The sequence below is a fragment of the Podarcis erhardii genome (genome assembly GCF_964252035.2).
Source record: "Podarcis erhardii genome assembly, chromosome: 4".
Lineage (NCBI taxonomy): Eukaryota > Metazoa > Chordata > Lepidosauria > Squamata > Lacertidae > Podarcis > Podarcis erhardii.
The window spans coordinates 37,593,415-37,616,319 of record NC_138508.1 but is presented as its reverse complement, the minus strand read 5'-3'; the positions used below and the strand labels follow the sequence as shown (position 1 = coordinate 37,616,319).

Below are 22,905 nucleotides of genomic sequence, written 5' to 3'. Positions count from 1 at the left end.
CATTTATTGCACCAAAATACACAGATGTTACCTCAGATTCTTGCACATAGTTCATGTCTTTGATAAAAGCTGCACTTCTGTAGAAGTTAGTGCTATGCCAAAACCCATCATCCAATTTGTGGAAGATTTTCTTCCCCCACAGGAAGCCAGAGAGGCTGGCAGCCAACTGCCATGAGAATTTCAGCAAAAGGTTTTCTCCCTCTTCGTGATTTTTTCATGTACAGTCATACCTTGGGTTTCAGACGCTTCAGGTTGCATGTTTTGGGGTTGCGCACCACGCCGAACCTTGAGGTACTAGAACGGGTAACTTCTGGTTTTTGGTGCTTTGCGCATGTGCAGAAGCGCCCAATTACGACCCACGCGTGCACAGACACGGCGCTGAGGGTTGCTAACGTGCCTCCTGTACAGATCACGTTTGCAACTTGAGCGTCCACTGTATTTTGTTTTTGCACTAACTGATGGAGAATGATAGAGAAACAAACACTAATGGAAACACTGCACCAGATCTGTGGCGGGATGCATGTACTGCATCCTTTAAAGGAGGATTGGACAAATTCAGTGGTTACTAGTCATGATGGCTATGTCCCGCTTCCACAGGCAGAGGCAGTAATGCTTCTAAATGCCAGATCCTGGGAGAGGAGAGTGTTATTGTGCTCAGATCCTGCTTGCCAGTTTCCCACAGGTATCTGGTTGGCATCAATGAGAACAGAATGCTGGACTAGATGGGCCACTGGCCTGATCTAGCAGGCTCTTTTTATGTTCCTACTCCCTTATCTCATGGAATTAATTTTTGTCTTCCTTCCCCTAAGGGACAAAGAACAGCAAAATTATTCTGTTGTACCAAGGCTATGCACATTCCTCCATCTAGTACATTTGAACAGGTTTGTCAGGAAAAGGGACATAAATAGACATGTTTTGACTGGTTCTGCTGACAAGCCCCACTGATTTCACTTCAGTATGGTTTCACACTATGCAGTACTGTATTCAGTATCACTTCAGTGCAAGCTTGCAGAGCCTGCGTTACCTTAGCATCTGATTAATTAGCAAAACTTCTGCTAAATTCCAAGTGAATGCTGTGTTTACTTATTCCACCTACTTCGTGCCAGAAAGCTTTTTCAATTTCTTCAGTATCCTATCCCTTCCCAATAATGGAGGGAAGGGCTGCTTGTTAGCTACCTCATGAATTGTTGCTTATTATGCACCCTTGAAATCTAAAATCCGTAGTGTTGTTTTTAGAAATCAACATACCCAGCATCAATTGCAAGTAGTTACAATGTTAGCCCATTAGGAAGAGAGAAAATCCCAAGAAAAACATCAGCAAAACTAGGGGCAAGTGAACTGTTATGGAATAGTGAGAAAGCTTTCAATTTCATCAGAACTCTTCTTCAGTTGGATATTAAGGCAAAATAAAAGTGAGTGAGAAACAGAAGGAAATAACCACAATATGCAGTTAATAGCCTTTAAGATGAATGGAGGAGCTGCTTTGCAGACTCAATTTAGACTGTTGCAAACCAGACTCTGCCTAGTGTGAAAAGATTTCAGCTACAGCAAGGGATTCTGGATAAGCAGTTTATCATTACCCTTTCGAGATAACTAGATGTTGCACTTGTATTTGTGCTCATATATATTTATATTGCTAAATCACTGCTTTTGGTGGTCATGACTGTGGCACCGGTGTAAGGTTTAGATTTAGCCCTTTAGTCCTACACCAAAGTCCTGATGAAAGTCATTCTCAAAAAACTGCTATTTGCATCAAGAGGGGAACCAATTGCTGCCAATGTCAACTTCTCTTCCAATGAAACTAGAAGGATAAAAAAGCAAAAGCAAGCCATGTACCTGTGTTTTCACAGATATGTCATCTGCCTAGTTCACATCTTCAGCAGGGGCCAATGTTCAAGTACAGTAGTGAGAAGGAAGAGTAACATGTGTCCGACCCTTTAGCTTAGTAGGTAACCTATCCTCTAAGTTAAGACATTGCCTTAAAATAGAGAAAGAGAGGAAACATAGTAAGGAGGCGCCTGAATAACTAGCCATTGGCATATAAGCCCCAGCTCACATGAGGGTTCTCCACATTGGTTGGTTCTCCACATTGTCATTGCAGCACTGGCCTGACTGAGCTAAAGCTAAGTGTATGTATCTGCTGCTCTCAAACTAGGCATGTCCTGGTTGCATAGTCAGCAATTGGACATTGCCACTGACCTTTAAAATTTGTTAAATACTCATTCAAAGGAAGTTAACCATTTTAAAATATGCACAAAGCCAACTTCTCTTAAAGTTTTCCCATATCTATCATGAAGCAACTCACCAGAGTAGTTTTAAAATAAGAGTCCTTAAAGATAAAACTGGAAACTGCAATTCCTTTATTCTCTCCTCTACCTACCTCCTCCTCAAGTCATTAAAAACGAATGCCGATACACTGTCAAACTTTTCTATAAAGGGGCTTCTTAAGAGCACAGGTTTGCACACCTTAATTTTTATTAGCATCTAAAATTGTGCAACATTCAATTTTTTAAAAAGACCGAATGTAACACATACAAAAGAGTGGGAGTCAGCTTCCACTAAACAATTCAGCCATCAACCCAATTATTTTATCTATCGTTATCCTGTATCACTGGTTTACTCTTCCATTAACCAATAATTAAGGTAACTATAAATAAAACAGAAAGAAACATGGACACTCATGTAATGTGTAGTCTAGCCCTAAGTGGTGCGATTATGTTCCTGTGTCTGCATTTGTAGACACACTGTTGTTTGCATCTATCTGTCTTGAGCTGCCATCAGAGAATTGCAGAACTGATGAACTGGAAGGCAACTGGAGGGTTATCTAGTCCAACCCCCTGCAATGCAGGAATTTCAACTAGGTCATACATGACAGATGGGCATCCAACTGCTTAAAAACCTCCAGTGAAGGAGAGTCTATCACCTTTCAAGGGAGCCCGTTTCCCTGTCACACAGTTCTTGCTGTCAGAAAGTTCTTCCTGATGTTTAGCCAGAATCTCCTTTCTTGTAACTTAAAGCCATTGGCTATGCTAAAGCTGAAGTGGCCATTACCCCCATCAGCATTGAGAACTGGTAGGTACTCTCGAGGCAAGTTGCTGCTAGTGTAGAGGACTCTAAAGATGTCAACCATTTGTGAATCTCCTCTATGGCAGTTCACTGGAATAAATTCACAGAGAGCACCTTGAAAGAATGGAAGGTATTAACAATGGTAAAAACTAGAAAACAAAATTTGCAGCAAGGAATACCAAATCCAACTAGCAGGGCAGGAAAACTTAAGCTATTCTGAATCTAGAAAGCTTCAAGTTTGGGCAAACTGTAAGCAGACAACAATTACATACCTGGACAGCCAAAGGCACCACTACAAGGGGCAGTGACCTAGTGACAATGATTGATCTGTGTGTTTTTCATCATTTAATAGGTCCTGTGTTTCTTTCTGGCACTTTGAGTTGAGGCTGCATAGACATACCTCAAGTATGTCCAATATTAGATATCATACACACAAGAGCAGGATAGGTTGCACTGCATGAGGAAGAGCTTCTCTTTATCTGATATTACCATGATCTTCCTTTGCACTGGGGAGAGCAGGCATCTTAAACACTATGCTCAGTCCAGGTATAATCACAATGTTCTAGCAGATGCTTTCAATAATACTGAAGCATTGCAACATCTCTTGGGCTGGGGGGTGGGGAGTGGTACAATGACATACGAATGACAATATAATTGAATCAGATTACGAACTGAAACCAAAAACAAATAAACAAATCACAAGCTCCAATAGGCACGCATTTAATTAAATATATGCTGATCGCAAAACTAATAAAGATAAGTATCTGTAAAGACATGTCTTTCACAAAAGTCTCATTAAAAACAGCCACCAAACCACAAATCTGTGTTAAGGGACTTCTTTGTATTTTAATTAAACATAAAACAACTGTGATGAGATAATCGTAGCAATTTGTACAGACTCATTTTCTACCTTTTAGTTATGTTCTCAGCCAAAAACTGTTAATTGCATACTCCTAGCTGAGCAGTTTAAAATGCATTCATCTTCCTTTTGCATATTATGTTCTCACACATGAAAAAATGTCCAAAGCAAATAAACTTTAAATGCTCAGCCACTGAGCTAAATCGCTCACACCGTGAGCACTCAAGCAAATGCACTAAGCCAGGACAGAAATGGATCAGAAACCGACACTTCTAATTTTAGAGTACGTGTAATCGCAGAGATAAAATCTCTGTGCCATATATGAAAGAATGAAACCTCAAATGGACAAGAGGCTTAACAACACTTGGTTCGTATGTACCAACAGCATAATGGAAAGTACTCCCCCAAAGTGTGGCCCAGCATGACTCTGAGAATGTATGTATGACCTCATCAGCAGAGCCAACAGCCAACGCTCCTTCCTACACAAACATCAACTTCCCTTCTTTCCCTTGTCGGTCTGGTGCCGGTCATAAGGCACATAAAAAGGAACTGCTGTGGGTTGGCTGTACGTCACCCTACAAAAAGGGTGCAAAAGCAGGAACTGAAAATTGGTTGAAAAGAGGAAAAGGTGGGAGAAGAGACAGAAACATTACCTTTTCGTATTTACACTAGCAAGTTAATGATAAATGGGAGGAGAAGGGCGGGAGATAGGGTTGTCATACGTCCAGAATTTCCTGGACATAACCGGAATACTGCAGTCTAAAATAGTAGAGAAAATGGCAAAATGTATGGGAAGAAAATGGCAAAATGTATGGGAAAATCCAGACGTATGGCAACCAATGTCAGCAGTGCCATTTTTGCTTTTTCATTTTTGCTTTTTTGCTTTTTTTGGGGGGGGGGAGCTCAACAACCCTAGAAGGAGAAGAAACAACTAGCTGCATCCTCTTCCACAATTGTGGATCTTCTAGACTAAGAGGCAAATTCTGAAGGATGACTGCAGCACCACCTGCTGATGAAAGCATTGTGTGGAACAACTATCGGAACAGACATCACAAGCATGTCATTTCAACCATGGTACTTTTCAATGGAAGCAGTTCATCCACTGAAGCAACGAATGAAAGCGCAATTAAGGCAGTGGAAAAGAAATTCAGTTCAGTTCATCTAGCATTTAAAGCCCAATCTACTTAATTCACACATTATGAAACAAAATGAATGCTGGTGAATTTTCATGAGGATTTCTTTGAATTCCACAAACCACTGTAGAAATGTGGAGAGCACACTGAATTTAAGACTGGAAAAATGAGAAAATGAAGAAACTGGCACATCCTTCCATCCCTAGTTTCAATGTTAAGTGATATTTTCAGTGTTAAGTGATGTGCATGTGAATCAGTTATTAGTTTTGAACTGATCTATCAGGGTGGCTGTTCTTAACTTATGTTCAATTTAAAACATACTAAAGTAAGTAGCATAACCACAAGTTGCTAACTTTCAGTTGATAAATATGATCTCCTAAACACACGTGGGAGAAAGCGTACAATGTAACTCAGTAAGATGTATATTTAGGATTGTGCTGTCAAAGTTACCTATTCGGATACTACAAACAACAACTATGAGCAAAAATGTATACAATATTTCCATCAAGCTTCCTACTGTGTAAAAAGCCAAACTGAGAAATGCAATATTTTGCTATAGGGCAGAAAAATGTAATCCAAAGAGTTTACAGGTAACCAAAGAGTGGACTCATTTCATAATGCTGGAACCGTTCCTGGTTTCCTTATTGACACTAAGCCATCAGATACAGTTATCTGTAACCCATGGCTTTGAATACCTCAGGCTGACAAGGATGTATTGCTACACATTGGGGACACCTATTTCTATTCCCTTCCATATGCATTAAAGAGAGCATTACATATTTCCAAAAGGCTGCCAGTCCTAAAAGAAAGTTCACTAGCCCACAATGCAGCCTAGCCACATATCTTTTCTGGCAAGCTACCACAAGTGCATCAGAATTAACATGGAATAGGTTCCTGGCTCAATGCTACAGCACATGATTGAACATGAAGGTCCCAAATTCAATCCCTGGCACATGTAGGTTTGCTGCTCCTCTGCAGCAGACCAGCAGGCAGTGGGGAACCAGCTCATTTTCACTGACACAAACTCAGGCCTCTGCCAGCCCCAGAAACCAATCAGCACTTATGTCTGACTCTTGGAATGAGGAGGGTTCTGGGTGTGGACCAAACAGAAGAATATGCTTCCTTGGTCCATGTTGCCCATGTTATAAAAGGATGCTTCGGCTGCAGTGGCTTCACTGTTCCTGCCACTTCCATCTGGCAAACCTACACAGCTACACAGCTGAGAGTAGCAATTGGTTACTGGCTGAGGGGAACAGGAAGGAGTACTCACAGTTCAAACTGGCCTAAATCTGTAAGAATGTTGCCTTCCTCGAAGCAGGGCCAGTAGCTGTCAGTTCATCTCACTTAAAATACATGTCAAGAGGGGATCTGACTGAATGCCACACAGCCAGGTATTTGCAGGACCTAATAAACTAACAATCAATCATGGTAGGAACTGCTCAATGGCAACTATTCAGCCTAAAAGAAGGCTTTGTGAAAGATCGAGCCAGCAGTTGGACTGCTCAGGTGGGCCGATTCTTACTCCATGCAACACCAAACCCCAATGTTCTATAGCCAAAAAAGTTATTTACTTGTTTTACTTCTATGCACCTGTCTCCCTGCACCGGGGGCACAACTCCAAGCACGACGATTGGCGAAGACTTGCCTGAAACTCTAGCGAGTATAAGCAACCAAGCAGATGAACCAAGACGTTTGCTTCAGTTTAGCAGCTTCCTATGAATCTTTGACCACTATTTATTTAATTGACCTATGCCTTTTAGAGACCCACACAAGGCACCTTATAATGAGCAATAAAAATAAATAATAATGTAAAACACAGCATTGTAATACAGGCAATATAAGATAAATTCAAGCCAGAAAGGTCTTCAATAAAAAGGAAAGCTGAATCAAAAATGGTTCCCGCCCCCCCTTCAGCTTGAAAGAAACGAGTGAGGGCACTGTACCTATTCCCAGATGAGGGAATTTCACAGTTGATGGACCGCTGCTTAAAAGGTCCCCACTAACCCAACAACTCTTAGTGGTAGACCAGCAAGAAGGGCCTCTGGGGTAGATTTCAAACTCCAGACAGGCTCCTAAGGGCAAAAGTGGTGCCCTTAGGTCACTGAGTGGTCTCCATTAGTTTAGACCTTGTATATAAAAAATACCATGTAAACCTGGATAATAAAGTTATAACTCCAGCTACAAGAAAGGGTAAAGCTTGTCAGTGCTGAGATACACAGTATTCTTTAGTTTATAGTACTGGAGCAAATTCCCACAGGAGTTTTAAACACACATCATTATGCTATCGTTTCCTTCACACAAAAGGCTTACTTATACTCTTAGGGAAAAGAAGTTATTAAATTCCGTTTTGGGGGAAGAAAAACAAAAAGTGAATATTATATAGCAAACATGAGACAGTTTGTTCAAAGTCACAAATATATTAAAAACCTAAAGGAACAATTATGCAGCAAGATTCCAACAACCAAGGGAATTTTATATCATTATTATTTTAATACAGTGTTTGAATACCTTGCATTTGAAGGTTGTCGAAAACTTTGAGACACAAGCATAGATGATTTATGTTTAGTAGATCTATGGAGTCAACAGCAGCATAACACTGTGCATCTATATATGGTTTCCATTAGCCACTTAAGATATCTGTTGTCCAACTATCCTGTCCTGATAGTCCCTTTGTTGTGGGCAAGTTCTATGTCTATCAGGATTAATATGAGGCATCACTGTTACAAAGCTCTTAAATGAGTTTCTATGTACAACCGCTAAACCAGCTCTAACATATTAACAGAGCAGAACTAAGTACTTTACTTGCAAGGTGGACATTTTCATAACAGAACTACAACAAATACACTATACACAATTATAATTCGATTTGGCCTCGGTCCTACAAGCCAACATTCACATTAACCAGAGAACAGTACTGCAAAATTCCATCCAACATGGGCATAAAACCCATATATGGAAATTTTCCACACGTTAATAAGAGGTCCATTTTCCTTCACTGGCACCATTGCCTGCTTCTGGGCATGTATGTTTGGGCCAGCGGCCCAATGGAATATCTGCACACCTGCCATCCAGACATTTCCCTTTGCTTACTGCACACTACTATTGCTGCACAGCACAGCAATTATCTACTGAGGGGACATGGAGGGTTCAGAGTGGTATGGGAGATTCATGCAGAGATCTCATTCCCCTCAACCATCTGCTTGCACATACCTTGGCAGTGAATGGAAAATGGGGCTTACAGAGTTCATGGGAATTCTCCAGTGCACCTGCTATGCCCATGTAGACTGGACCGCACTCTATATATAATTGTTCTAGTTCTCAAACTCAGACTTGTGATGAGGTTATGAAATTGCATCGGAATGTATTAGAGACCTTAAAAAAACTATCCTTATATAGTCTGGCAGCTAAAAAATATCATTCAAGTAGTATTTAGAAGATAAAATCTATTGAAGGAAAATTAGTCTCAAGGATCACACAGGAAAATATGGAATGTAAACTGTAGCTTTGTATGTGCACAAGCAATATTCTTTAATTTTTAGAAAAGATATACCTATGCAATTTTATTACTGGGTAAAAACGGGTTTATCTTCTTAAAACCATAGCACTTGTCTGTTTTGTAGCTGATCAGGGAAAATAAAAGAATAGGCAACTAAAGATAAAATTAATTTGTGGTCTGTGACATATCAAATAATAGGATTGTAGCAATTATATCTAGTAGTACTTCCTCCAGTGCATAATTATAAAAGAAAATTAAATCCTAGATGTAAACCAGATCATTACTCACTTACGTGGACAAGAGAGAGGTTGTAGCCGAATGATGAATAGTATCTTGTCTGGCAGTTTTTCTTGAAAACTTTGCAAGTTAAACAAAAATATCTCACCACATGCTTCAAACTTTAAGCATCTGATTATAAAAAGCTAAGAAATTTATGTGGCCATTCTGTCATGCAGTTACAGAGTTTATTCTTTTGTAGTCAATTAACTGGAAAAACAAAGGTTCTGTATCTTGATTATCATTTACATGCATCTGTATTCAACACTGTTAACAACCAATAATAATTCACTACAGCTGATTCATAGCAAGAACTAAGTTTTAAAAAATTAGCAGATGTTAATTAAGTTTTAAAAAATTGCAGATCTATTATATCAGTGCTTGATGTACTTGAGAAGTATTTGGTTAATTGATGGAGTATTTACCAACACCAAATGACCAACCTTAACCTACCTTGATGTCAATGGGCTTTAAGAATCCAAAATTATGCACTGGATTATACCCATTGTAACAAATTGTTTTAATGTGACATCCTGATAGAGCACTAAAGCAGAGCCAACAGAGTTTCTGCTCAGCTAATAAAAGGGATGCTAGTGAGGAAGTGAATAGGGGTGCCTCCAAAAGTATGTATTTGTGCTTAACTTTTCATGCTAAGCACAAGTTAGACAGGGCCCAGTCCTGAGACTCTCCTGTCTCAGAGCCTAGAAATTAAATCAGTGGGGCACTGAAACATTTATGGGTGTTCCAGCTCTGTGATGGAGCAGAACTGTTACTGAGGAAGGAACTGGGGCTGCATTACTCACAATCTTCAGTGTCAAAATTACCCTATTCATGCTAATTTCTACTAGGGACAAGGCTCTCTGAATTTTGGAAGGCCTTTGCCCTGCTGGAAACTGATGCAAACACTGACACTTTGAGAGCCTACATGCTTTATGAGCATGCAAGAAAGATTGAGCCCCTTCTAGGGCAAATGCAGGGATGCTTATGCATCCCTAGTGAAAAGAACTTAAATTGTCATAAAACAACATCAGCAAAAGCAACCCAAAAGCAATTTTAAAACAGCAGCATAAAAACAAAGCAAAGACCAGACATATACCTAAAAACACCTTTAAAACAATTTCAGAGCAGCGGCACCAGAAGGCCATCAATAAAAGCTACCCAGTACAAATGTTTTTCTACAACCCATTTAAAGGTCTTTTCTGTCAAATCACTCCAAAGGGAATTTCATATCTGTCGGACCCCTGCTGAAAATGTCTGTCTCTCATATGGACAAGTGAACCTATTAGCAAGGCCTCTAAAGCATCGCTTGCCCTTCTACATAGTGCCCAAGCTGTGAACTTGGTGTTTCAGGAGGAGGGCAATCTAGACAGGACAATTTCCTTGTACCGCTGCCTCATCTGGATTAAGTTTCAACTTGCTTGTCCTCGTGCATCCCAAAACTTCCTCCAAACACCTTCTCAAGAGGTTTTTGGCATCTTTGAGATGAGCAGCTGGAAAACATAGGCAAAGCTATGTGGCATATAAATGACACTACAGTCCAAACCCCACACTGTCTCTGATACCGGAAGTAGCATAAAGCCCTCTTTATAACGAACAATTAAAAAACCCCAAACATTGTAACCTTTTCTCATAAGGGAGCTGCTCCAGCCCCTTGATCATTTTGGCTGCTCTTTTCTACCTTTACCAGCTCTACAATATTCTTTTTTGAGGTGCACCAAGCAGAACTATTTGCAATATTTCAAGATTGTTTGCACCATAGGTTTGTATGAAGGCATTGTGATATTGGCAATTTTATTTTCATTATCTTTCTTAATGAACCCGAATGTGCAGTTTGCCTTTTCAAAGCTGATGTATACTAGGTGATGTATACTAGAACACAATATCTCTTTCTTGGACAGTCATTGCCAATTTCAGACCCTGTTACTGTTTCTGGAATTAGTGCTCCTCTTGAGGGTGTGGTTTAAGAAGTTGCATTTGATGAAATAGAAACAGGTAGTCTAGTTTGTCAGGTGGTACTGGTTTGCTACCTATTACTTTATACTGTCCTAGCAATAATGAGACCATATGTCTTAAAAGCATTTTTTTATAAAGGGAGGGGCACAAAGGCACACACTCCCCTAGTACTTATCAATTGTTAATATGAAACTCAAGTATCAGTTTGAAATCTTTCTTCATAGAACCTGCATTTCTAAAGATATATTTTTTAAAAAATGTTCCTAGGTTGGCATACTTTTAATACCCTTAGGAGGCACTTCTGTCATTAGTCACCTTGTGTAAGTCCCACAGACTTTAAATTTAATATATGCATAGGTAATGGAGAGCAAATAATAGCCTTAGAATTTTAACTTTCGTTCCTAAAAAAAATACCTCATTTCCCACAGGGCAAGTCCCATCACATGGTTCCTGAAATATAATTAGTAAACCTCTTTCTGAAACATAGATGAGATTTCGAGCCTCCGGGCCTTCACATATCTAATATAACAGTAGCATACTTCTGTTTATGCACATTAAATCCAGCAATTTCTATTGAAGCGTTTCAGGTTACTGCATTTAATAAATGTATATACAATTATACATAATTCATCATTAATACTAGTGTGATTACACTTCTATTACATGTGGGCTATCAATAACATAAAATATAAGACTTCTGAAATGTTCATTTTTGTTAACTGGCAAGGAAATAAAAGCTAATGAAATAATGCATTTGTGCTGATTATGTGCAAAGACTCAACTCCTTAAAAAATATAAATATCTACATATATTGTACTTTGTGCATATCAAGATTTTAGATTCAAAACGATCCTTAATATTTACTTACATAATTTAATTAGAAAGTGGGCAGATTCAAAAGGCCTTTCTTCTTAAGCATACAAGAAAGGTTTTTGACAAAAACCACAATGTTTCAAAATGTTATCTGGCATCCGTCTAAGCAAACATTCAATATGCCAGTCTGACATCATGTTTTGCAATACTGTACCAAGTTTCTGTTTATATGTACCTAGCCCTTTTTACAAAACACCAAAGTCTATCCTGCACAATCAGTAATGGCCACACAGTTCTGGACAGACAAGGAAGATGTTATGTGAGGTACAGATGATTATTGATAAGGGAATTCCATATGCAGAGCAGTACGTGTATGGGAGAATAAGAAGAATGGGACATGAGGCATTTCTCAATTGTTAGTATCTGAAACTATGTGGCACATTTTACATAGTAGTGCTGATCATGTTAAAAGGAGTCATGCTCCAGGGAAGTCAATCAGACTAGCTTCTAGCACTGTGTTTAGGATCCATTTCAACTTTGAGCCTAAGAACATGAACATGGTGTATGTATGCCCAAGTAAAGTTGCGATCAGGACTGGATTTTTGAGAGCTACGCAAGTTTAACCTCAAAAAACCACAGTTACACTAGTGTTATTGGGACGCAGGTGTCGCTGTGGGTTAAACCACAGAGCCTAGGGCTTGCCGATCAGAAGGTCAGCGGTTCGAATCCCCGCAACGGGGTGAGCTCCCGTTGCTTGGTCCCTGCTCCTGCCAACCTAGCAGTTCGGAAGCACATCAAAGTGCAAGTAGATAAATAGGTACTGCTCCGGCGGGAAGGTAAACGGTGTTTCTGTGTGCTGCTCTGGTTTGCCAGAAGCGGCTTAGTCATGCTGGCCACATGACCCGGAAGCTGTACACCGGCTCCCTTGGCCAGTAAAGCGAGATGAGTGCCGCAACCCCAGAGTTGTCTGCGACTGGACAGGGGGTCCCTTTACCTTTACACTGGAGTTACAGGTGAAATATGGCAGCATTGCCCAACAAAATATTTATTACCGAGTTTCCAGTCGCAGTGGTTTAAATAGTACGTGAAGTTCAATCCCAAGTCACATCTACCATGACACAGCACATTCTGTGTGAATAAGGGGTCTGTGGCAAGAATACACACTACTTCCCCATTCTTTAATATGAGAAGAAAAGCTCATGAGATTAGCATGGGAATTCACCACTGCGCATGTGAGCACTGAACACTCCCTGGCATGGAAAGCAGCATGTGAAACTCCATGGGTGGAAAAAAGACCTGCTTGCACAAACAGAAAGGTTTTTGACCTATGGAGTAATCCTGGTGGTATGTAGGTGGGTGGGTGGGGAGGCTAGGCAGCTTTTGCAAAATCCTCCTGCTCTTGCAACTCCTAGATCCCTCAACCTTTAGGTACACACAGAAGGTGGCGCTGCAGCTACAGGGGGGTGGGAACTGCTAAAAGTTATCTCCCAGGAGGAACCCTACAGAATTTTTAATCATGTCAATTGCTGGAAAGCAACATGTGTTTCAAGAAACAAGATACCTGGGCATGTCGAAAATTCCTGCCTAAATCTGTTTCAGTGATCTATGCTATGTTGTATATGTATATACTACAGAACATATTTTGAAATGTCATGGAAAATAATTAAAATCTAATCTAACCCCCTGCAATGCAAAAATCTTTTTGCCCAATGTGTTGCTCAAACCTAATCCCAGGATTATGGGTCTCAGCCCCACATTGGGCAAAAAGATTCCTGCATTTCAGGAGGTTGGACCAGATGACAATTCTATGATTCAAAATCATGTCTCCAACAACACACCACTATGCAGAAGTGTGATCCACTACAATTTAAGTATGTTAGTACTTGGGGAAAATACTTAGTAAAATTATATTCTATGTCCAAATGAATGTCTCCTTCAAAATGTCTGAAAACCTATCACAAGCATCCATTACAACTGTATGGTTTTATGTTTAATTTCTGACATTACTATCTATATTGAAAATTGTAGCGCAAATCTTTAGATGTCTCCTGGATTTCTACAGATTTCTACAGATGCGAGAGTGCTCGGCACTGAAGTCTCACTCTCTTCACTTAAATACCTTCTTAAGAACTGGTGGGGGTGGGGGTGGGAGGAGAACACCACAACTGAATGTGATTTAAAAAAAGAGCAGGATGAGAAAATGTAATAGAGCTGTGGTTTAGCTACAATTAAGATTAATCTTAATTGCATTATTCATTTAATCTGTAAAGTGGGAATAAAACAAACAAATGCCCTTTGTTCACTTTCTCATGTGCACCTTAATATTTCCTTACCAAATCCACTGAGAAAACTTCAAATGCTTTTAACCAAACATTATAAAACCATTCCAGACATGTGATAACCTCTGTAACACAGCCGAAAACTTTACACTCACTTTCTCTTCAACAGTTTATCTATCACCTTTTCAAAAAAAAAAAAAAAAAGCAAAGGAAAGACATATTTCTTATCTGCAAAGCAAATAGCGGTTGAGCAAACAGATATAGACTTGCTATTCTGGAAATTTATACATGTGCTAAGAAAAGCCATTTAATCTCAAACCAAGCAGACATTCACCAAAGAACCATCCTTTAGAGTACCAGATTAACACCCACCAGAATGCAGATGAGTGGAGATTAGACCATGCTCAATAAACTAACATGTTATGTTATCTTTCCTGGTTCATATGCCACCAATACAAATGCACTTACCATTCTCCCACCCCCCAAAATGCATGATGTCATTTTAAGATTCATGCAGAATGTTTTTAAGTATGCCTCAAATGAAACAATCACTTTACCAGTATCCTTGGCCTCCAGTTGGATCTTGTTACATTATGGACGCAGTCAAGACTTTGCACAGGCTGTATCCATACTTCTGTACACAAGATTTCTCTCTATCCTCACACCTCAAATCTGAGACACTGAACATCTCTAGCCAGTCCTAAATTTACTGGTTTTCAAAGAAAAGGTAAGACTGACATCGTTCACACACCACAGTTCACCACTGTGATAGAGGCCACTTTCTCCTCCGCGCTCATTCTGGGAAGAAGCAAAACACAACCCTCAGCTTGTTGTTACATCTGAACTAAAGACTGGAATAACTGAGTGAACAAATTATTAGCTACTGAACTATTCAGGGTCTTGTTATTAATATCTAGAGCCTGGAATAACTCAGAACCAGGTTACCTGAAGGTGCATTTGCCCCCAATATAGGCTGAGGAGATCATTAATATCACCAGAAAAGGCCTTGGGGATAATACTATAACTTGCTATGTGTCAGTGGCGTAGCGTGGGGGGTGCAGGGGGGGCCGGCCGCACCATCTGGGGGTTAGGGTTATGGGGTGCAAATCCACGGGTTAGGGGGCGCAAATTACCCGGGTGCTGACAACCCACGCTACGCCACTGCTATGTGTCATCTGGTGGCAGTTCAAAAGCTGACTTCCTCCGTGGTGGCGTTCACCCTTTGGAAAACTCTCTCTCCCAGTTATTTGGAAGGCATGGGCTGTCAAGTCATTTAGTACAAAAAACTGTTTGCTTGGCCTTTCCACCACCCTTCTGCCCAATATTTGTGATTATTTAAATTGTTTTAAAATGCACATTTACACTTATGCATTGCTTTGTAATAGGTGCAGTACAGAAATATTTATTTATTTAATACTATGTCTATAATGCTTACATAAGAATAGCTAATATGCATGCCACAGTCTACTGGAGTATATTTGGCAGCAACATAGACGAGAACCCTTTTGGCAGCAGTGCTCCAAATGTGGGGAACTTTTTGATCCCAAAGCTTAGATTATCTTCCTCTTTACTTGTGCCCTGGAGAAATTTGGTGACTTTGCTTTATTAGCATGCACTGTAACTCTATTGCTGTTTCTGCTACGCAAAAGTAGGCCATAGTGAATTCAATGGGGTATACTCCCAGGTAAGTGAGAGTAAGGTTGCAACCTAATTGCAGTATCTAACGAAGTAGTGCCAGTTGGCGCAAGGACATCGTGGCACAATGGAATGTCCTCTCCCACCTTTTTCCCCCAGCAACCCCAGCTCTGGGGCTTTCCACAACCCTCTGGAGCAAATTTGGGGAAGGTATGGGGAGGAGTTATTAGTATCGAGTTATTATTTTATGCTAGTTTTTAGTCGAGTGATGTGCTGTTATTCATTTGACTATATTAACTGATGAGGGTTATTGTTATTTTTACCTGTGATGTTGCGTGTTACACTGTTAGTCACTTTGAACATCTCTGTTGCAAAGAACTGGTATAAATTGAATAGAACTGGTATAATAAAATAAATAATAATAAATAACCATGTGGTGGTAGTATTATCTCCCAATGTTCCATGAAAATCTGAGTATAAGCGGAAAAGTCTTAATATTTGCACGTCTCCCTCTTTCACCATGCAATGAAGTACTGTACTATATATTCTGCTGCCTATATACTTACTATGTGACGTCTCTCAGCCTGAGTAAGAAACAGGATGGATTCAATAGGCCTTGCTTTCAAGTAAGCATGCACAAGACTGCATCCTCACAGCACACCCCATTGTCAGAGGTGAGCCACTGGGTTCAATGAGGTTCCCTAGAATGGCGTTTAGGCTTGCAGTCTCAGTGACTTACCATAGAAACACTTTGCTATTAAATGGGAATGGTTTTCAATGGAACTACTCAAGAAGAGCAGGTATATTCCAAAGGCTGCAATTCTATGCACACTTACCTGGGAACAGACGCCACCAAACTCAAAGGAATTTACTTTTGAGTAAACATGCATAAGATTGGGCTGCACGTCAGTGGCAGAATTTTGAAAGAGTCAGTGTAAGTAAGTCAGAAGAATTATTTCACAATGGAATACCTTCTGCTGCTCTATGGAGCAAAACTTACTATGCATCCTGTATATAATTTCCCGAAAAGAAAACTTACCATCTTCAATGGGGCTTACTCCTAAGTAACCATACATAAAATTGCAGCCTTGATCCATGCATTGTTCTTGAGCTTACCTAGATGCTTTCATGACACACTGTAATTAGTTTCCTTCTAAATACAATAGGACTGCTACTTAAAGTCATGATAATTAAATACTGCAGTTAATGGCATAATGTAACAGGAAAAAATGCAATGTTGTTGTTACCAGGCTACTTAGTGGCATTCACTGAAATTAGAACTTATTCAAATCAGAGTATTGCTAGGCATACGTGCCCAGAAAAATGTGTGCCTGCTGCAAAGTTCATTTCTGCTTTCACAAGTTATAAAGTGGCCTTTATATGGTTAATAGGGGAGTTCTCAAAATGTACAGTCTGGTAACTGAAAAACACTGCAACCCTTCTGTCTTGACTCTAAAGGCAGGCACACAAAGCCTCTCTCTTAGAGCAATACAAAATGTCACCACAGGCTGACGCTCTTTCTACAAGAATAATGAGACATTCTCTACAGTGAAGGAAGAACACAGTTCACAGTTTGCTTCCCTTGATTTCAGTGCATGCACAATGAGACAGATAGAAAATCAGAAACAGAACTGCCCAGGTTGTTTTGAAGACACTTCAGTACTTTTCTGTTTGCTGAAATCCCAAAAAGGTTGAGCAAAATTGAACATTCACTTACAGCTGGCTTACTCCAGAGATTTCAAACTGACCTATTCTGCTCCAGAAGAAAAGGAATGTAGATGGGAATCCACATTCACTTGCACGCAAAACTACTCATAATGTTAGAAGAACTAATATTCATAGAGTTGTTTTCAAAAATTCAGTGGGCAAATTACAGCTCTAGGAGGTACTGTCAGGAGGACTTTGACATAAGAGAGCTTCAACCCTTTGCAGGGGGTGGGAGTTAAAAGACTCGCAAAACAAACAAATGAGCTGCATGCTCCAAAATTGCCAGCCCTGAATAACAGCCATAGGTATTGCAAGGGAGCTTTTCTGGCTCAGCATGTTTGATCAGTCGAATTCAATCAGAGGTGTCTATCCTACCACCAATGCAATGCTCAAGCTGACTGACTCTGGATGAGAATTAGAACAAATCTCTCTCTCACTCATTCATACATATGAACAAAGTCTAACCCAAACTGTGAGGTGGAACTATTCCCAGAAAGGCTGAAAAGCCTTTCTGCTATTCCTATGTATCCACATTTGGAGACACAGATACAATGGCAAGTCTCTCTAAGGGGCTTATTATATTGATGCTTAAAGTATTAGTGATTGAAAATGCACAATCCAAAGTGACACGCCTCACAGATCTGCCTTTAGCTGGCAACTAGCGTCGGATTGAATTATCTTGGTTGCTATTTAAGAATCTTACCTCCCTCCCCATAGCCCCTTCTCTCTCTCTGTCTCCCTCTCTCTCTCTCTCTCTCTCTCACACACACACACAGCAAATCAACACACACAAGAGATCTGCTTGTCATAGGTTTCCTAACAAACGCAGGTGAGGTCACCTCTTTCTGCTCCCTCTCCAGCAGCAGAGCCAGAAAGGCAACTTTGAAAGGGAGACGAGTGAAACCCACCCAGCTAGAGGCTTTTCTGTTTCCGACAGATCTTGGAGGATTCCTCTGGGAGCTAAACGGGTGCTGGCAACCACAGAAAGCAGATTTTGTTTGCTTTCACAATAAAACGAAAGCAGCCGGAGGGAAATGGGGGGGGGGGATAGTCCACAAACTGTAATGGAGAAAATGCTGAAAACTTAACCAGCATATATTCGGAGGTAGGGTGAGGGAAATAAGAAAAGTATGCAGGGCGAAAATATTTAATACTGGTTTCTACGTACTAATTTGAGCTGAAAATGGGGTATGTTCCAAAAGGACTACGAATCGCAGTGGAAGTGTCATGCAGCCCGATCCTAAACCAGATTACCCCTCCCCCGTTTTCAGTGAGGCTCCTCCAAGACATGTAACAGGATCGGAGCCTTGCAATGCTAGAGGGTGGGTAAGTGGGTGGGAAATGAACACACCATAAAAACAAACAAACACCTGAGCACTATATGGAAGAATTAAAGCATCCCTCAAAAAGCACCCACTGCCAGTACAATCCAAAGGGTCTGCGCAGCAGCCAGTCTTTCTGAGTAAAGGGGCGAAGTCCCACCGAGTTCAATAGGCACAGAGCTGAGGGTTTGGGGGACAAGCCTGTTTAATCAGCAATGCGATCGATCCTCGCCAGATCACAACTACGTACTGCCGCCGCTGCCACCACCAAACGCTGGAAATCTCCCTCGCCAGGCGCGAGCCTGCCACGAGAAAGGGGATCGCGAGGTAAGGAGCCTCTCTCTCCCAGACGGCAGAAGGAAGCGGCGAGTCCGACGGGGCGCGCGACCCGGAGCCAGGCAGACCCACCACCTGCAGCCTCCTCCGCAGGGCTCGCCCCTGCCCGCCCCCACCGGAAAGTTCCGGAGCAGCTCCCCCCCCGCCCCCCCTGCGCCTCGCCGGAGCCCCGCACTCACCTGGCCGCAGGCAAAGGGCAGAGAGCAGCAGGCTGAGCAGCAGGAGAAGCCGCGAAGGCGGCTGCAGCGGGCGTCGGGGGCAGCAGCAGGCGGCGGCGGCGGCGGCAGAGGGGGTCTCCATCCCGCCTCCCCGCCAAGCGCCAGGCGAACGGCGACTTCGGGCGCTGCCACTCCTCAGGCGAGGGGACCAAGGCGAGGCTCCTCCTCGCGCGCGCTCTCTGAGCGGCTCTGCTCTTTCGCTTTCCCTCAGACAGCACGGAGCACGACGACGACGACTTCTCTCTTTTTTCTCTTTTTACTCCCCTCCACCCGGTCCTCCTACAAAGCGAAACTCCCGCCGGGAACTTTCTAGGCAGAAGTTGGAGGCGCGGCGGGCGAGGGAGCGAGCGAGCGGCAAGCTCCGGCGGTCCCTGCGAGTGACGAGGAGAGAGCGAGAGGCAGCGAGCGGCTCGCCGGCCCCGACTGCACACGAGCAGGTGGCTCTTTCCCTCTGGCAGCCTAGCGGCGCTCCAGGACCGAGAGCGGCGAGCGGAGGCGGGGCCAGCCCAGGGAAGGCACGCCCCTTCCCCTCGCTCGCGTGGCCCCGCCCGCGCCGTCTGCCGAGAGCCCTCGGGTCCGCTCGGCTCTCCCGAGTGCGAGGTGCTCGGCTGTGGGAGGAGGGAGCCAGAGGCCGCGGCGACTGCAGGGCGGGGGGAGAAGCCTTGGCCCCGCAGGGCGCGCTCGAGGCGTGGGGGCAGAGAGAGGCTGCTTAGAGCCCTTGCTGAGCGGAAGGAAACGTTGCTGCTGAAGCGTCCGTGGGGTTTGGGGGGCGTCCTCGTGCAACATAGTTTTAAATCGCCGCTTGGGACCCGGGGGTAGGGCTGGGGCGTGGCAACTTAGGGAGCGAGCCGGTTGCAGGAGGCTGGAAGTGCATCGATAGGGAACAGCGCGGTTGGGATTCCGAGCTGGAGATCCTCACGTGCTGTGGGATCCCATAGGCGCGTTTGCGGAGAAGCAAGTCCCACTGTGTTCAACGGAGCTTGCTCCGAGGGGAGGGCGCGTAGGATTGCAGCATTATAAAACTCCCAGATCGAGCGGAGAAATTCATGGAGACGCGGTGGGTGAAGGAAGCTTGACCATTTCGAAGATGAAATGGCTGGCACGCGAATTGCTTCTCTAGATTGTCCTCCCCGTGGTCTGAGCTGGCCTGCTCTTAGACCGTCCTTTGTCAGAAGCAGGAAGCTGGGCGATGCAGAATGTATGTACAACGTTCATCGGGAAAAGTAGGAGCCAGCAGAAAACTCGAGCCACCATGAATTAAAAATCCGAGACGCATCTACCTGAAATCCTGTTCACGCTTTCCTGCTGGTAAATCCCAGTGAATCCAGTGGGACTCCTCTCCATACATAAGGGCAGGGCACTAAAGGGCCAAAGAGCTTTTGGATGCTTTAGCTACAGCAGACTTAACACGGTTTCTGTTCAGGAGCTTCATACCAAAAGTGCTTCAGCAGCCTGTCTCTGCAGCGAACAGAGTCTTTCAATTCTTAAATTGATCTTTTCCCAGGAGTTTTGCTGCCTCTGTGATCCCAGATCTTACCAAAGACTTCAGCTGACAGCTCAATCGGTATGAGATAGATGGAAAGGGTGAGTTGGGTCTGGTTTAGTTAGGGAAACTGTTCTTACATTCTCAACTCTGCACTGCCAGCCCCTTGATCCTTCCCTGGAATAATCTCATTGATTTTAAAAGGAACTAAACAGAATCTGGTTTCAGGGCAAGTGCATCATCTTTTGCGGCTTTCCTGGATTGTGCCTCTTAGCCTTTTTATTTTGCTGTCTCTGATGGCTTGGAGTAGGTTACACACACACACTGCTGAAATCCTGATATTATATTGGGGCACAGTTTTCCTAGTAAAACATCTGCCCACAGCCCAATACACACCTGTGCAATTGTTGCACCGCTCATCTATGTACAGACTCTACGCTTATTTTTCCTACGTGATATCCCCTCGCTTGTTAGAAAAGCAGAACATGTGAAGTGGTCCCGGATGCTTTGCAGAATCAAGCGGATGGGGGGAGGGAGAGCATCCTTGTATCTCGGTAGCACAGATGTACTTTTCCCTGCAATGCCTTTGACTACAGTGATTTAAAACAGAATATTTCTGTTTTATCTGAATGAAGCCTTTCTTGTGGCAAAAGCTCTTAAAAATATCAATTTAAAATGCTTAAATTGACAATGCACATAGGTATATATAATATACCATGGGGAAATTTGCACAAAGAGAAGAAGAGGCTGAATGCACGCAGGCTAGGGACTCGCTAGGGATCACACACGCATGAAGAGGATAAACAACTGGGAAACTTCTCCTTCCATATCTCAGGAGTTTGGAACTGCTGGGCTCTTTGGTTACCTGAGTAGCTTCATAACCATAGTGGTTTTGCACTATTGTTCACTTGCCTTATGCTGCTGATTCCTGAATTTTACAAGTGGTTGAACAGGAAGCTGCTCATTTAGCCCCAACTCTTGAGTGGTTAATGTGGGGTAAGGGAGTATATTTGCTCTGCTTCCACATAGCATATGTGACAGTTCCAGGTCCTAATGGCATTCCTCCTTCCAATATCTTAGACTCTGTTCCCTCAATGTAAAGACTTATTTGAGGGGTGATTAATTAGGAACATTGTAAATGCTTCACTCCATTCCATTCCAAACAATCAGAACCCTTAAAAACATATAGCATAATTAATGGTGGCAGTAATGCCTACCTCCATGATACCATAAACTGTTATGAACACTAACAAGCCAATTTTCCTCTACTCTTTTCCTCAACTCCCCCCAGCCAATATCCTTAACAGCACCTGCCTCCTGGAGAGCAATAATTATGTTCAGTCATCAGTGTGTGCTGAGTTTTTCTAACACAAATTTAAAATGTTCATTTTTTAACACACCTATAGGTTCTCTTGAACACCCCACAACATTTTTTTTCCTGGAGGGCATCCCATTTCCCTGTTGAGCTGATAAGTACCACACCACCTGTTATGGTATGAAAAGTGACAAATAGTGATCTACAATGGGAGTGCTTCTATTAAGGAGCTTAGTAGCACTGTTCAGGGTTCATGGGAAATGTATTTGGGGGAGGAGGAAGGAAAAATCATAACAGCCTGCACAAGCTCCTAACAGCTTATAGTAAGCATCCTGGAAGGATGAAATTCTTAATGTTATTGCTGGGGTGTCCCCTGAGTATGTGAAAACTACTCCTTTGTCTGTAGGTGGCCCTGTTTCACTGCCCAGCTGATAGGAATGGGACCACCAAGTTCAGCATTAGAAAGGATGATTGCAGAACAAGATTTAATGAACCAGTAAGCTTCCTTGCACCTAAGGCAACAAATATTTCTTTGCAAATTAATTATAACACAAGTGAAGTAATTTCATTATTTCTTATTGAGACAGGTTGGAAATGATCGTTTTTATGGTGAGATATAGGTGGTCTTAAGTTGGCACTGTTTGTTATACGATGAGCGAGACCACTTGAAAAGACGGTCTGAAAAGACATAGCACATTTCCCTTATGAATAATCTTTCATGTGCTCAGTGTGGTTGGGCTTTACCAGAAGTGATCACATCTTACTCTCAAATGGAAAATATAAAATGAGGAATGGGTGAAAACCCAATTGTAGAATGCTTGGTAACCCAAGTCACCAAGTTCATTCTATACCAAGAATGAGTCACACAGCTCATGCTTTGGTATACTCATAATAATTTCACTATGCCAACATAATATGAAAGTAAGCAGTGCTTTTTTCTGGGGGAAAAATATGTTTAGGGGGTACTCTCATTTTCCTACTCATATTGAAATACTGTCCCTCAATGAGGCCAAA

At 42.2% G+C, this 22,905-nt stretch overlaps 1 protein-coding gene across 5 annotated transcripts in view; it reads right to left on the bottom strand.

Annotated features, from left to right (window-relative positions):
• Positions 1-19,262, bottom strand: part of ALCAM (activated leukocyte cell adhesion molecule) — a 125,160-nt gene extending 105,898 nt beyond the window's left edge. For 3 of the 5 annotated variants that reach the window (XR_014156072.1, XM_081859720.1, XM_081859721.1), the window contains exon 1: positions 19,055-19,262. Coding sequence is in view for 4 of the 5 variants with exons in the window: in XM_081859720.1 (XP_081715846.1) it covers positions 19,055-19,175 (121 nt within the window). In the remaining variant the exon portion in view is untranslated. The remainder of the gene's footprint in view (positions 1-19,054) is intronic. The other 2 variants (XM_081859722.1, XM_081859723.1) reach the window with 1 other exon arrangement.
• Between the last annotated feature and the right edge of the window lie 3,643 nt (positions 19,263-22,905).